The 15,454-nt window shown below is 48.7% G+C and overlaps 1 protein-coding gene across 1 annotated transcript; it reads right to left on the bottom strand.

Moving 5' to 3' along the window:
• Positions 1-3,060: 3,060 nt before the first annotated feature.
• Positions 3,061-5,082, bottom strand: LOC141993638 (uncharacterized). The gene is made up of 2 exons (XM_074963185.1): positions 4,182-5,082; positions 3,061-3,602 (listed from the first exon to the last, which is right to left on the bottom strand). Exons 1-2 carry the CDS (start codon positions 4,762-4,764, stop codon positions 3,061-3,063), a joined length of 1,125 nt encoding a protein of 374 aa, XP_074819286.1. The 5' UTR covers positions 4,765-5,082.
• Positions 5,083-15,454: the final 10,372 nt, after the last annotated feature.

The following is a 15,454-nucleotide window of genomic DNA, read 5'->3' as shown; positions in this document are numbered from 1 at the left end:
CTTGACCAGGTCATTTTTTTTAGTCCGGCAGTCAGTCCTATTGAACCGTCTTATGGTGAGCAGGCAGGCAATATGTCTTTCTGCACCGTCTGCTGCCAGCCAAAGATGTAAAAGATAGATGGAGTGGATCAAAACAAGAAATAGACCAGATTTGTTTGTACTCATTTGCCTCCTCCCCTGTCTAGGGGAATCATTCCTCTAGGTCACACTGCAGTCACTCACAGAGAAGGTGCAGCGAGGTAGATCTAGCCATGTATCAATCAGAGGCCAGGCTAACCTCCTTGTTCCAATAAGAACAATAACTTAGGTGCACCATTTCCTATTGGAACCCTCCGTGAAGTCAACCCTGTAAGCCGTGTCCTCAGTCGCCCCTCCCTGCGTCAGAGCAACGGCAAACAATCGTGCATCTGAGTTGAGAGTGCTGTCCAGAGCAGTCACAATGGAGCACTCTGATTGGGCTAAAACATTGTCGCGGGTGGTTCTGGGTACATATTGTCCGGCCCCCGTTCCCTCCCTCCCTCCGTGAAGGCAAGGGCAGACAATTGTTTTGCGCCTTTTTTCCTGAGTTACCTGTGCGGACGCCATACCACCGCAAGCATGGAGCCCGCTCAGGTAACCGTCACCATATGTCTCCTGGGTGCTGGCAGACGCGGTACGGCATTGCTACACAGTAGCAGCAACCCATTGCCTTCTGGCAGCAGACGGTGCAGTATGACTGGTAGCCGTCCTCGTCATGTCCGAGGTGCTCCTGGCCACGTCGGCTGGAAGCGCCTGGGCAGACATGGGCGCAGGGACTAAATTTTTGGTGACTTGACCAGGTCATTCTCTTTAGTCCTGCAGTCAGTCGTATTGAACCGTCTAATGGTGAGCAGGCAGGCAATTCCGGATTGCTAGCAGTCGTATTGTACCATCTTCTGCCGGGCAGGCAAGAGATGACGATGGCTAGCAATCGTATTGTACCATCTTCTGCCGGGCAGGCAAGAGATGACGATGGCTAGCAATCATACTGTGCCATCTTCTGCCAGGCAGGCAAGAGATGAGGATGGCTAGCAGTCGTACTGTGCCATCTTCTGCCGAGCAGCCATGAGATGTGGATGGCTTGCAGTCCTTCTGCACCGTCTGCTGCCAGCCAAAGATGTAAAAGATAGATGGAGTGGATCAAAACAAGAAATAGACCAGATTTGTTTTGTACTCATTTGCCTTCTCCCCTGTCTAGGGGACTCATTCCTCTAGGTCAGACTGCAGTCACGCACAGAGCAGGTGCTGCGAGGTAGATCTAGCCATGTATCAATCAGAGGCCAGGCTAACCTCCTTGTTCCAATAAGAACAATAACTTAGGTGCACCATTTCTTATTGGAACCCTCCGTGAAGTCCTGCCTGAACTACTCCTTGATGTAAAGCCACCCCCTTTGTGGATTTTAGCCTCCTGAAGCCAACCCTGTAAGCCGTGTCGTCAGTCGCCCCTCCCTCCGTCAGAGCAACGGCAGACAATCATTCCGCGCCTTTTTTCTGTGCGGACGCCATACCAAGGCAAGCATGGAGTCCGCTCAGCTCACTTTGGCAATTAGGAGCACATTAAACACCACACGCATTATCCAGCAGCATATGCAGCACCAGAACCTGGCAAAGCGCTACCGGGCGAGGAGGCGACGTCAGCGCGGTCACGTGAGTGATCAGGACATGGACACAGATTTCTCTGAAAGCATGGGCCCTGCCAATGCATGCATAATGGTGCTAATGGGGCAGGTTCATGCTGTGGAACGCCGATTCTGGGCTCGGGAAACAAGCACAGACTGGTGGGACCGCATAGTTTTGCAGGTCTGGGACGATTCCCAGTGGCTGCGAAACTTTCGCATGCGTAAGGGCACTTTCATGGAACTTTGTGACTTGCTTTCCCCTGCCCTGAAGCGCATGAATACCAAGATGAGAGCAGCCCTCACAGTTGAGAAACGAGTGGCGATAGCCCTGTGGAAGCTTGCAACGCCAGACAGCTACCGGTCAGTTGGGAATCAATTTGGAGTGGGCAAATCTACTGTTGGGGCTGCTGTGATGCAAGTAGCCAACGCAATCAAAGATCTGCTGATATCAAGGATAGTGACCTTGGGAAATGTGCAGGTCATAGTGGATGGCTTTGCTGCAATGGGATTCCCTAACTGTGGTGGGGCCATAGACGGAACCCATATCCCTATCTTGGCACCGGAGCACCAAGCCGGCGAGTACATAAACCGCAAGGGGTACTTTTCAATAGTGCTGCAAGCTCTGGTGGATCACAAGGGACGTTTCACCAACATCAACGTGGGATGGCCGGGAAAGGTACATGACGCTCGCATCTTCAGGAACTCTGGTCTGTTTCAAAAGCTTCAAGAAGGGACTTTATTCCCAGACCAGAAAATAACTGTTGGTGATGTTGAAATGCCTATATGTATCCTTGGGGACCCAGCCCACCCCTTAATGCCATGGCTCATGAAGCCATACACAGGCAGCCTGGACAGCAGTCAGGAGCTGTTCAACTACAGGCTGAGCAAGTGCAGAATGGTGGTAGAATGTGCATTTGGACGTTTAAAGGCGCGCTGGCGCAGTTTACTGACTCGGTTAGACCTCAGCGAAACCAATATTCCCACTGTTATTACTGCTTGCTGTGTGCTCCACAATATCTGTGAGAGTAAGGGGGAGACGTTTATGGCGGGGTGGGAGGTTGAGGCAAATCGCCTGGCTGCTGGTTATGCGCAGCCAGACACCAGGGCGGTTAGAAGAGCACAGGAGGGTGCGGTACGCATCAGAGAGGCTTTGAAAACCAGTTTCATGACTGGCCAGGCTACGGTGTGAAAGTTCTCTTTGTTTCTCCTTGATGAAACCCCCCGCCCCTTGGTTCACTCTACTTCCTTGTAAGCTAACCACCCTCCCCTCCTCCCTTTGATCACCTCTTGCAGAGGCAATAAAGTCATTGTTGCTTCACATTCATGCATTCTTTATTCATTCATCACACAAATAGGGGGATGACTACCAAGGTAGTGGAGGAGGGAAGGAAAATGCCACACAGCACTTTAAAAGTTTACAACTTTAAAATATATTGAATGACAGCCTTCTTTTTTTGGGGCAATCCTCTGTGGTGGAGTGGCTGGTTGGCCGGTGGCCACCCCACCGCGTTCTTGGGCGTCTGGGTGTGGAGGCTATGGAACTTGGGGAGGAGGGCGGTTGGTTACACAGGGGCTGTAGTGGCAGTCTGTGCTCCAGCTGCCTTTGCTGCAGCTCAACCATACACTGGAGCATACTGGTTTGGTCCTCCAGCAGCCTCAGCATTGAATCCTGCCTCCTCTCATCACGCTGTCGCCACATTCGAGCTTCAGCCCTCTCTTCAGCCTGCCACTTACTCTCTTCAGCCCGCCACTTACTCTCTTCAGCCCGCCACCTCTCCTCCTGGTCATTTTGTGCTTTCCTGCAGTCTGACATTATTTGCCTCCACGCATTCGTCTGTGCTCTGTCAGTGTGGGAGGACAGCATGAGCTCGGAGAACATTTCATCTCGAGTGCGTTTTTTTTTCTTTCTAATCTTCACTAGCCTCTGGGAAGGAGAAGATCCTGTGATCATTGAAACACATGCAGCTGGTGGAGAAAAGAAAAGGGACAGCGGTATTTAAAAAGACACATTTTATAAAACAGTGGCTACACTCTTTCAGGGTAAACCTTGCTGTTAACATTACATACATAGCACATGTGCTTTCGTTACAAGGTCGCATTTTGCCTCCCCCCACCGCGTGGCTACCCCCTCAACCCTCCCCCCTCCCTGTGGCTAACAGCGGGGAACATTTCTGTTCAGCCGCAGGCAAACAGCCCAGCAGGAATGGGCTCCTCTGAGTGTCCCCTGAAGAAAAGCACCCTATTTCAACCAGGTGACCATGGATTATATCTCACTCTCCTGAGGATAACACATGAACGGATGTTGCTTGAACGCCAGCAAACATACACTGCAATGCTTTGTTGTACAATGATTCCCGAGTACGTGTTACTGGCCTGGAGTGGTATAGTGTCCTACCATGAAGGACGCAATAAGTCTGCCCTCCCCAGAAACCTTTTGCAAAGGCTTTGGGAGTATATCCAGGAGAGCCGCGAATGCCAGGGCAGAGTAATCCTTTCACATGCTTGCTTTTAAACCATGTATAGTATTTTAAAAGGTACACTCACCGGAGGTCCCTTCTCCGCCTGCTGGGTCCAGGAGGCAGCCTTGGGTGGGTTCAGGGGGTACTGGCTCCAGGTCCAGGGTGAGAAACAGTTCCTGGCTGTCGGGAAAACCGGTTTCTCCGCTTGCTTGCTGTGAGCTATCTACAACCTCCTCCTCATCATCATCTTCTTCGTCCCCAAAACCTGCTTCCGTGTTGCCTCCATCTCCATTGAAGGAGTCAAACAACACGGCTGGGGTAGTGGTGGCTGAACCCCCTAAAATGGCATGCAGCTCATCATAGAAGCGGCATGTTTGGGGCTCTGACCCGGAGCGGCCGTTCGCCTCTCTGGTTTTCTGGTAGGCTTGCCTCAGCTCCTTCAGTTTCACGCGGCACTGCTTCGGGTCCCTGTTATGGCCTCTGTCCTTCATGCCCTGGGAGATCTTGACAAAGGTTTTGGCATTTTGAAAACTGGAACGGAGTTCTGATAGCACGGATTCCTCTCCCCATACAGCGATCAGATCCCGTACCTCCCGTTCGGTCCATGCTGGAGCTCTTTTGCGATTCTGAGACTCCATCATGGTCACCTCTGCTGATGAGCTCTGCATGGTCACCTGCAGCTTGCCACGCTGGCCAAACAGGAAATGAGATTCAAAAGTTCGCGGTTCTTTTCCTGTCTACCTGGCCAGTGCATCTGAGTTGAGAGTGCTGTCCAGAGCGGTCAAAATGGAGCACTCTGGGATAGCTCCCGGAGGCCAATACCGTCGAATTGTGTCCACAGTACCCCAAATTCGACCCGGCAAGGCCGATTTAAGCGCTAATCCACTTGTCAGGGGTGGAGTAAGGAAATCGATTTTAAGAGCCCTTTAAGTCGAAATAAAGGGCTTCATCGTGTGGACGGGTGCAGGTTTACATCGATTTAATGCTGCTAAATTCGACCTAAAGTCCTAGTGTAGACCAGACTTCAGTTTCACGCGGTACTGCTTCGGGTCCCTGTTATGGCCTCTGTCCTTCATGCCCTGGGAGATTTTGACAAAGGTTTTGGCATTTCGAAAACTGGAACGGAGTTCTGATAGCACGGATTCCTCTCCCCATACAGCAATCAGATCCCGTACCTCCTGTTCAGTCCATGCTGGAGCTCTTTTGCGATTCTGGGACTCCATCATGGTTACCTCTGCTGATGAGCTCTGCATGGTCACCTGCAGCTTGCCACGCTGGCCAAACAGGAAATGAGATTCAAAAGTTCGCGGTTCTTTTCCTGTCTACCTGGCCAGTGCATCTGAGTTGAGAGTGCTGTCCAGAGCGGTCACAATGGAGCACTCTGGGATAGCTCCCGGAGGCCAATACCGTCGAATTGTGTCCACAGTACCCCAAATTCGACCTGGCAAGGCCGATTTAAGCGCTAATCCACTTGTCAGGGGTGGAGTAAGGAAATCGATTTTAAGAGCCCTTTAAGTCGAAATAAAGGGCTTCATCGTGTGGACGGGTGCAGGTTTACATCGATTTAACGCTGCTAAATTTGACCTAAAGTCCTAGTGTAGACCAGGGCTCAGAAACGTTGGATAATGATAGAACCCAGCTGAGAAGGAATAGGCGGAGCTAGGCTCAAGCCAGGAAGCTGGCAGAAGAATGGGACTGGAGCATGGGAGCCTGTAACTCTGGACAGTAGAGAGGGAAAGAAGGGAAACTAGGTAGAGAGGGTGTCGGGAAAGGTGGCAAGGTTTAACGTGGTACAAGCCTTGGCTGCTTATTAGAGGGTTCCTGAGCTGGAACCCAGAGTAGAGGGTGGGCTTGGGTTCCCCTACCAGTTGCTGGGGAAGTGGCATGGTTTGGGCAGCATGCCCTCTTGGAGAAAGAGACTGTGATATGCCAGATGGTGGGGGGGAAAGACACAGTGACCAGGCTTGTGGATCAAGCCATGAAGACAGAGCAAGCAGCCTGAGTCTGAGAGAGAGAACGGTGGCAGACCATGCAGTAGTAGGGTGTGTTGGACCAGAGTGGAGCTAATCCCCAGATGCTGCCAGAAGTAGGCACCCTAGTGGTGAGTGGACCTGTGAAACTTACACACTGTGTATTATGGAAATGAGGTATGTGTAACTTCATACAGGAATGTAGGTCTTCAGTGGGGAAGGGAAGCAGTCTCTTCAGTTAAACACTGTTCAGCACACCTGAAACCCTTAACTAAGCAGGAGGAGTGTGAGATTCCATACTGTCTTTCTGCATTAGAATTTACATTTGGGGTGGGAGGCAATGTAGAGATGTAGCTGTGAGTGCTTTCCATTATAAATGCCTGATGCCTACCTTACTTGGCTAGAGGAGAGCCAAAAGCATGCAGATAAAGTTTAAAGCATGAAAAAGTGGGAGGAGGCCACAACCTCCCCTCTCCCCATTGTAGCTCCATGCAATTGATCCTACTTAGGCGATGAGAGTGTTCTGATGGTTTGGCTGGGGAACAACTGCTCTTCATGAGGCCAGGTGGATACTTACAAAAAGGCTAATGATTCTTTTAGCAGCAGTAATGCCTGATCTGTGCCTGCATCTACTGTGAGGTGTGGAGTATTGCCCAGGTGTTGAGCACAAGTGTCAAAGGATTTGAATTACTTTCCAGACTTGGGTGCTCTGTTATATAGGTGCAATTCCTTTGGACTGTGAGGGGATTTGCATGCGTTACAGAGAGCAGGACTTAGCCCTTGGTGCCTTTCTGAACTATCACAACATGCTGGGAACTAGGTTATTTATAAAACACGGGGCAAACTTGCCAATGCTTGCAGTAAAATACTACATCCCTGTGCACTCTGTTTGATACTTATGCTTAGACTCTGGAACATTTTCCTTAAAAAGATATGAAAAGCAGATGGCAAAGAGGGAACACATTTAGCAGAGACTATTTATGGCTGGCTTACACCTGGTACATCTCTCACTGGTTGGCCTGAGTCCTTGGCATGTTTTGTGGGCAGAGTTCCTTGCAGAACTTTTTCTAGATGGGAGTGTATCCCACCAGGAATGAAATATCAGGATCCAGATTTCTCATGCCCTCCCTTTTGTCATCTTTCTCCATACTGAGTTATATTTAAATACTTCTACAGCCTGATCCAAAAATCATTGGCTGGTGGAAAGACTCCCATTAACTTCCACAGGCTTTTGCTCAGGCCCCTAGCATCTAACAATAATGCTACTAGCATATGAAAGATTTTCTCCTTGGCATACTATTTAACAAGTAGTTCTGAATGGGAGTTAAAAACTGCAGTGTTGGGCTAGTGCCACAGTCTATAGCATAGCACAATCCTGCAGGTTGCATGGAAATATACTCTTCCCATCAGGGCCCCAATCCCAAACCCATTCACTTCAATGGAAAGTGTCCTAGTGTCTTCAATGGGGTTTGGATGGGGGCCTAATAGCATGAGGGACTCTGTTGCAAAATTGTGTTGGCTTGGATTATTTGCTGGCATAAGTCAAATGCGAGATCAGTGAGTTTGTGCCATTAGAGAGACTGACCTCGCTCATTGGCAGACCCTGAGAAGTGTCGTAAGGACGGAATTGCAGGAGTCCTTCATGTCTCTATCCTCGCTCCTTACAGGAGCAGAGAGGATGGGCGGAAATAGCACCAGTCTCATAGGCTGGACAATATTCAATTAATTCTCTTCAATGTTATCGCCTTTGTAGCACTCATAAGGAAATGCCAAGGGGTTATTTACCTGTGCTTTTAAGGAGTGAAGATCCGCTGAGGAGGTCAAAGGGGACAGCGCGCGCGTGTGTGCGTGTGCGCAGCAACGCAGTTTGGTGTGCTCTAAAAGGACTAAGTGGCAATGGGGCTTGTAAAAGAGTTTGTTTTGGGTTTTTTTTGGATATTAAGTTAATAAGACTCTCAGACCAGGGATAGTTTTGCAACTGGAGTTTAACACCTTTCCCCTGCGCTTTCAGAGCTATTTCCCCATTTATACTTTATTTTTATTTTTTTTAGTTCAATAGGACACTTCTAATATGCTCTAGAATCAAAATTATTCCTATTCTGCATCTGATACTGACTAACATGCAAAATGGCATGAACAATCCATTTCTGGGGGGACGTGCAATTGGGTTAGGTGCAACTGAAAATCTAGAGACAAAGTTCCTTGTGTTTATATTAGAATCTGATATTCCACTGATAAGTGTTAAAGTGTTCCCAATGATGTCTTTCCAAAAGTAGTAATAAAACCCAGCTATCATTTTCTGCTTGTAGCCACTGTTAGTCTCCACTTGCATGAACAATAAATTTGAACTAAAACCAAAAAGAAAGAGACAGTCCAGTATTGCTGTTTTTTAAGAAGCGGGTGGATGGCTTGTAACACACAATCTGTATTACAGTAGTTCTCGGAAACCCCAACTAAAGACTGGGTCCCCATTGTGCGAGGCAATATAAAGCACAGAAAGAGGAAGTGCCTCCTCAAAGTGTTCACAATCCAAATACTGAAAGCAAAGTGGGTGAGAGAAGCAGTGATCACCATTTTGCAGATGAGGAACAGGGATTTGCCTAAATTTGCCCTGGAAGAGTGTGGCAGAGGTGGGAATTGATTCCAGTTCACTTGAATCTCTATCCAGTGTGTTAAACACAAGACCACTTCATCAGATCGGGCTGGACTGATGCTGGACAAACCTTAACTATTGAAATGCAAAATGTGGAGGCAGACATTGGCTGATGTGTTATGAATAGAATGTAATTATCACAAATACAGACTGTTTTCTTGGTGCTTCAGTGATTGGAAAGAGCTCTGACAATGACACTGAAGGGTTTGTTGTCACGTGAGAGCTTAATGCCTGAACATTTGCTGCCAAAACTTTCTGCACCCAGGATTCCTGGTGGCAGTTATAGTCACATTGAGATGCCCCTAGAGTCACAAGTCTCTAGTTGAAAGGCTGGATGTGTGACAAGCAAACGACTTCATTGTTGTGAAAAAAGTTTCACAACAATCATTTTGAATACAGTAGGAAACAAGTTACATTTGGCATGCAAGGACCTCATCAGAAAAAAAAAAGGATCTGTTCAGCTCACGAATACAGCTTTGTTCTGTAGATAATAGAGAACTAAACACATCTGGGTTATCCTTTCCTTCCCCCAAATGTACTAGGTATGCAATAACAATTATTTCTAGCTGAGTTACTCTGCTTGTGTTGGGATTTCTCAGCTCTGCTTTCAGAGTAGCAGCCGTGTTAGTCTGTAACCGCAAAAAGAAAAGGAGTACTTGTGGCACCTTAGAGACTAACTAATTGATTTGAGCATAAGCTTTCATGAGCTACAGCTCACTTCATCGGATAAAGTTTATGCTCAAATAAATTTGTTAGTCTCTAAGGTGCCACAAGTACTCCGTTTCTTTCAGCTTGCTTATCACTCTGTTCTGCAGCAGTACTGCAGACATTGACTTGTTCAATTAGTTAAAATGGTCACTGAGGTAGCTAAATGAGTCTCTTCAATCAATTCCTTTCTCCATTCCAGAATAAAAAAGGGGGTGGAGGGGAAGGACGGAGGGAGAAGTCACCATATAGTGGTAGCACATTTGTTCTTATGGCTAGCTGATGCAGTAAGTTTCATGGAATTTGTTGGCTAGCATTGCAGGGTGGTGGTATACACTGTTTTACTCTGTGGTTGCCAGTTAGGATATAGCTAGAGTCAGCAGATTTTTAGAAGCAAGCATCTAATCAGTAGAAAAATGGGTGAAATGTATCCCTGTTGTAATACCACTGAGGTCAAGGAGTTATGCCAAGGATGAACTTAGCCCAATGTGTGTTTAAAAATTACTTTTTAAAAATTGTGCTTGCTGATGGGTCTGCCTGGACCCTGGAGGGTAGAGAAATAGGTTGTCCTACCCTCCTGGGGATGGATGGATTTTTTCCAGTTTAATGTCCCTTCTCATGTTTTCCCTGCCTGCAATTACTAATCACTATTGTCAGCTTTTCCCCCTCCCTGCTCAAATAAATATTTACCCTAGCTGTTATGAGAGATCCTCAGCTGGTGTAAATCAGTGGAGCTCTACTGACTTCATTGGAGCTACATTGATTTACTCCAGATGAGGATCTGGTCCTAATGCTGGACTTACTGAGTGCTTTGTCAAGATCAGGGTTGCGATGGAGGCAAACTGGCTGCAACTCATCGGAGACAAGTCTGAGGATATCCTGGTAGGCTGGGGGAAATGTGCACTCTCAGTTTAGGGGAAGGATGTGTTTTTCTTTCATTACCCTTCCCAGCTCTCTGACCAGTTACAAATCTGTGCAGCTCTTGTATTCACAGCTGATCCTGGAAATCCAAGTAGTAACAGTGGCTACAAGTTTTCTGTTATCTGTGCTTGGCTAAGAGGTTATGACCTAATACCTCAGACACAGATCTTGCTTCCAACCATGTTTTCTATGCCTATTTCACCTTAAGACTAGATTATTGCAGTCTGCTCTGTGTGGGGCTAAACCTTACAACCACCTGGAAACTGCAGCCCTTTGACATGCGGTGCTTCTCTTAGGAAGCCTGCCTCACCAGAGTTCCATGACCTACCCTGGCTTTCAGGTGCAATGTAAGCTGTTAGTTTTAATGTCTTGTACCTGCATTTTTGGAGGCTGGTTGAAAACTTGTCTCTTCATAGAACACATAAAAAGATGGTGTTGATTAATGGTTAGATGGGGAGCCAGGAATCCCGAGTGCTGTTCTCAGCTCTGCCACTGACTTACTGTGTGCTCTTAGTTCACTCTTGCCTAAAATGATTATAAAATACCTACCTACCTCAGGGGAGTTGTGAGGCGTAATTAACGTTGGTCAGGTTATTTGGAAGGTTTGGGCGAAATGCACTATATAAATGAAGCACTGCCACTGAATATGGCTTAGGGTATGTCTACACTGGCAGAGTTACAGAGCCAGCAGTTACAGCACCACTCAGAGAGCGCTGAAGGGAAACCGCTATTGTGTGTTCACACTGTCAGCTGCTTGCACAATAGCGTGTTCACACTTGTGATACTTGCAGCGGTATTTGGAGCGGTGCGCTCTGGGCAGCTATCCCACCGATCATCTCTTCCTCTTCTGCCACTAAGAGTTGTGGGAAAGCAGAGGGCATCCTGGGTCTTGTTCCAATGCCCCGTGATGCATTGCTTCGCATCCCAGCAATCCCTGTGCTTCCGTCCACATTTGGCGCCATCTTTCAACTGTTTGTGTACTGCGTGCCCTGCCTCTTTGGTCTGCAGGAATGGATAGTGCACTGTTGACCAATATGCTGCTTGCTCTCCCTGAGACATCACGAGTGGCAGTGGAGTTATTCCTTAAACTACAAAGGCAACAGGAGTTTGACATTGATCTCTCCATGTGTACCAGCTATGACACAAGATTGCTCGTGCCATTCACGGAGGTGCTGACCACAGTGGAATGCTGCTATTGGACTTGGGGAAACAAGCACTGAGTGGTGGGATCACATGATCATGCACGTCTGGGATGACGAGCGGTGGCTGCAGGACTTTCGGTTGCAGAAAGCCACATTCGTGGGACTGTGTGATGAGCTCGCCCCAGCCCTGCTGTACAAGGACACGAGAATGAGAGCTGCCCTGTCATTGAAGAAGTGCGTGGCCATTGCACTGTAGAATCTGGCTACTCCAGACTGCTACCGATTGGTCGCTAACCAGTTTGGAGTGGGAAAGTCGACGATTGGACTCATGTTGACAGAAGTGTGCAGGGCCATTAATTGCATCCTTCTCCGAAAGACCATGACTCTGGGCAGCGTGCATGACATTGTGGATGGCTTTGCACAAATGGGCTTCCCTAACTGCAAAGGGGTGATAGATGGCATGCATATTCCTATTCTGGCACCAGACCACCTAGCCACCAAAGTACATTTATCTGAAGGGGTATTTCTCAATGGTTCGCCAGGCGCTTGTGGATCACCATGGGTATTTCACGGACGTTAAAACAGGCTGGTCTGGGAAGGTGCATGATGAGCACATCTTTTGGAACACTGGCCTGTTCAGGATGCTGCAAGCAGGGACTTTCTTCCCATCCCAGAAGATCACCGTAGGGGAAGTCAAAATGCCCATTGTGATCCTGGGAGACCCTGCCTATCCCTTAATACCATGGCTTATGAAGCCATACATGGGGCACCTTGACAGCAGCAAGGAACGGTTCAATAACAGGCTGGCAAGTGAAGAATGACTGAGTGTGCATTTGGCCGTTTAAAAGCCTGCTAGCGATGCCTGTATGGGAAGCTGGACATGGCCGATGACAATATTGCTATGCTTATAGCCATGTGCTGTACAATCCATAATATTTGTGAAGGGAAGGGTGAAAGCTTCACTCAGGGCTGGACCGTTGAAGCTCAGCGCCTGGACCCTGAATTCGAACAGTCAGAGACCAGGGCTATTAGAGGGGTGCAGCGCAGGGCCATAAGGCTCAGGGATCCTTTGAGGTAGCAATTTGAAGCTGAAAGACACTAATATTTGTTGCTATGCTTGGGAGTGCAGTGCTTGTAATGCTAGGAGGTGATTGTGATTGGTGCAGATGATGCATTATGAAGGTGTAAGAAAATTGCATATTGCTTTGCAGGACTCTGTTTCCTTTCAATTAATGGAATAAAGATTGGTTGTTTTTTAATAAAATAATTGTTTTGGTTTGAAATCAGAGGGGAGAGACCAACAAAAAAACACATCAGCACTGAGGGGAATGGGGGAGGTGGGGTCCTGGGATGGTTAAAGATTTGTGTTCATCCAGGTATCCTATCCAACCTTCTCCTTTTGGAGTACACTGCAGTGGGTACTGTACTTCAGAAGGGCTAAACTGCGGAGGGACTAGTGTGGGGTGCAGTGGGTACTAGGAGTCCGCAGGGCTGGACTGTGATGGGGCAGGAGTGGAATGCAGTGGGTACAGACTGGAGCCAGGAGGTTGATAAGAGTGTATTGGCAGTGTCTGGGGGGCACATGGGAAAGAGTTTTGCAACAGTGACTGCAGGGGAGGGCGGGCTTGGAGCTGCTCGGTTTGCAGTGCTAGGAGCACCTGGAGCATGTCTGTTTGGTGCTTCATAACATTTAAGAGCCCCTTTGTTCTGGTGCAACGCATACTCCTTTCGGTCCCTCTTCTTGCTGTCCCGCCACTCCTTCAATTTCTGTTTCTTGGCAGTGGAGTGCATCATAACCTCATGCAGGAAGTCCTCTTTAGTTCTTTGTGGCCACTTTCTAATTCTGCACAACCATTCAACTGGTGATAACAGAGAGGGAGGCTGGGCTCCCAAAGTCATATCTGTGAAGCCAAAACACAACATTTTACAGAAGCAGTATTGTTTGCAACACACAGACCACTGATTCAGTGATTTAAAACACAGCCACTATTCACATACTTCTCACGAACTAGCTGACCCCAGGCAAGCACACATGAGCCACAAGACCCCCAAAATGGTGAGTAGCCACAGGGGCACGGGAAATCAGTGTTCCTGGACCCTACTGTACACTGAGCACATGGCTCTTGGGGAGAGCCAGCACTGTAGAGTGGGCCTTATAATCATTCCCGTCCCCACATTTTCCACAGGCTATGTTCATTATGGAAGATACCTCTCTGCTGAGGGTGAGCAGGGAATCAAGAGAGGGTCTTCTCCAAGACTGTGGTTTCCGCCCTGGCGTTTATGTGGCTCGTCTGTGTGTAGCAATGGTCCGTCCCCCGCCCCAGTGACGGCAGAGTGGTGTGGGAAAGTTATCCTTAATGGGGCAAGAAACAAAACAGCTCTGCCGAAGAACCTGTGATAGTGGATTGCCCAATGTCTCCATGAGAGTTTCCTGGAGATCTGAGGCAGATTCCTGTGAAGTGAGGGAGTGAATCAACACACTGTTCCACCACTCAGACTAGGCAAGTGGTGGTAAGCGCATCATACTAGAAGCCTGCTTTCTGCAACGCTCATGTCCCAACAACTCGCTTCAGCAATTCCCAAAATCAAAGCCATTTACCAGGGGCCTCCTGTCCTGTTTGCGCTTTGCCAAGCTCTGACAGCTGTGACTGGCTAGCCTCCTCCAGGATAGAGAAGAGCTCTTGGCTGCATGCATCTCTGACCTCCGAGTTGTTATCTGCCTCTGGGTCTCCCTCCTCCTCCCCATCCTTGTCCAAGTTTTCCTCCCCCTGGCTTGGTCCATTCTTGACTGGCATGCGAGCAACCAAAGTATCCACAGTGGCCTTCGCAGTGGAGGTGGGGTCACTGCCAAGTATCGCATCCAGCTCTTTGCAGAATTGGCAGCTTGTGGGCGCAGCACCAGAGTGGTGGTTTGCCTCTCATGCCCATGGTAGGCATTCTGCAGCTCCTTCACTTTGACCTTGCACTGCAATGTGTCCTGGTCATGGCCCCTTTCTGTCATGCATTGTGAAATCTGTCTGTAGGTACTATAATTCCTACGGCTGGAGTGCAGCTGGGACTGGGCAGCCTCCTCTCCCCAAATGCTGATAAGGTCCAGCAGCTTGGCATTGCTCTGAGCGGGGAATCGCCTGGTGTGTGGAGCAGGCATGGTCACCTGGAAAGATGCGCTGAGACCACTGTGCGCATCACCGAGCAAACAGGAAGGGGACTTTCAAAATTCACAAGGAATTTAAGGGGTGGGGCTGACAGTTGGTCATCGGGGGGCAGGGCAGTAGAGTTCAAACCGATGACCAGAGAGGTGAGAACAGGCACTGTGGGACACCTCCTGGAGGCCAATCACCGCACTGTAATCAATCAGGGTGTCTACACTGGCGCCGTGGTGCTGTAGCCCTGGCACAGAAAGCTGCACGCCTCTCGTCGGGGTGGTTTTTTTACAGCACTGCAACTGCGCAGTTTCTGTGCACTAAGTGGCTTGGCATTGTGTGCACCTCGGGAGTTACAGCGCAGAAAGCCGCTTCACTGTGCAGAAACTTGCCAGTGTAGACAAGGCCTTAGTCAAGCCCTTACTGAAATGTCATAATGAGATGATATTCATACCTCAGGGCAGACGGGGTGTGTGTGTGAGAGGGGTACACAGGGTTATGTCCCTCCCCCCCCAAGCATTGCACTTGGCGTGTCCTGAGCATGCTCACATGGACTGAACATGCTCAGTAACATCCGCTGAAGCAATTGTCTTCACTGTGCCCACCCCCGCCGACTATCGGCAGCTACGGGTCATCTCTGCCTCAATGCAACTTTAGTGATTGGTTATCCTTTATGATACAGTACCTGTGGCAGCTAGATTTATTTCTTTAAGTTGAGTGAGATAGGACCCAATGTTTTGTTCTGCTCTGCACCATAGAGGGGAGAAGGAAGTCCCTAAAACTCATGATGGGAGAGAGCAATGGCCTCATGGTGTGCTCTTCTG

Source organism: Natator depressus, chromosome 9 (assembly GCF_965152275.1).
Source record: "Natator depressus isolate rNatDep1 chromosome 9, rNatDep2.hap1, whole genome shotgun sequence".
Taxonomy (NCBI): domain Eukaryota; kingdom Metazoa; phylum Chordata; order Testudines; family Cheloniidae; genus Natator; species Natator depressus.
Note: the sequence above shows the minus strand (reverse complement) of the source record. Positions and strands in the feature narration are given on the sequence as shown.

Coding starts and splice junctions, on each gene's coding strand:
- LOC141993638 (XM_074963185.1), bottom strand. CDS start 4,764: ATGCAGAGCTCATCAGCAGAGGTGACCATGATGGAGTCTCAGAATCGC. Junction 3,603..4,181: donor AGGCGGAGAAGGGACCTCCG/GTGAGTGTACCT, acceptor TTTCTCCACCAG/CTGCATGTGTTTCAATGATC.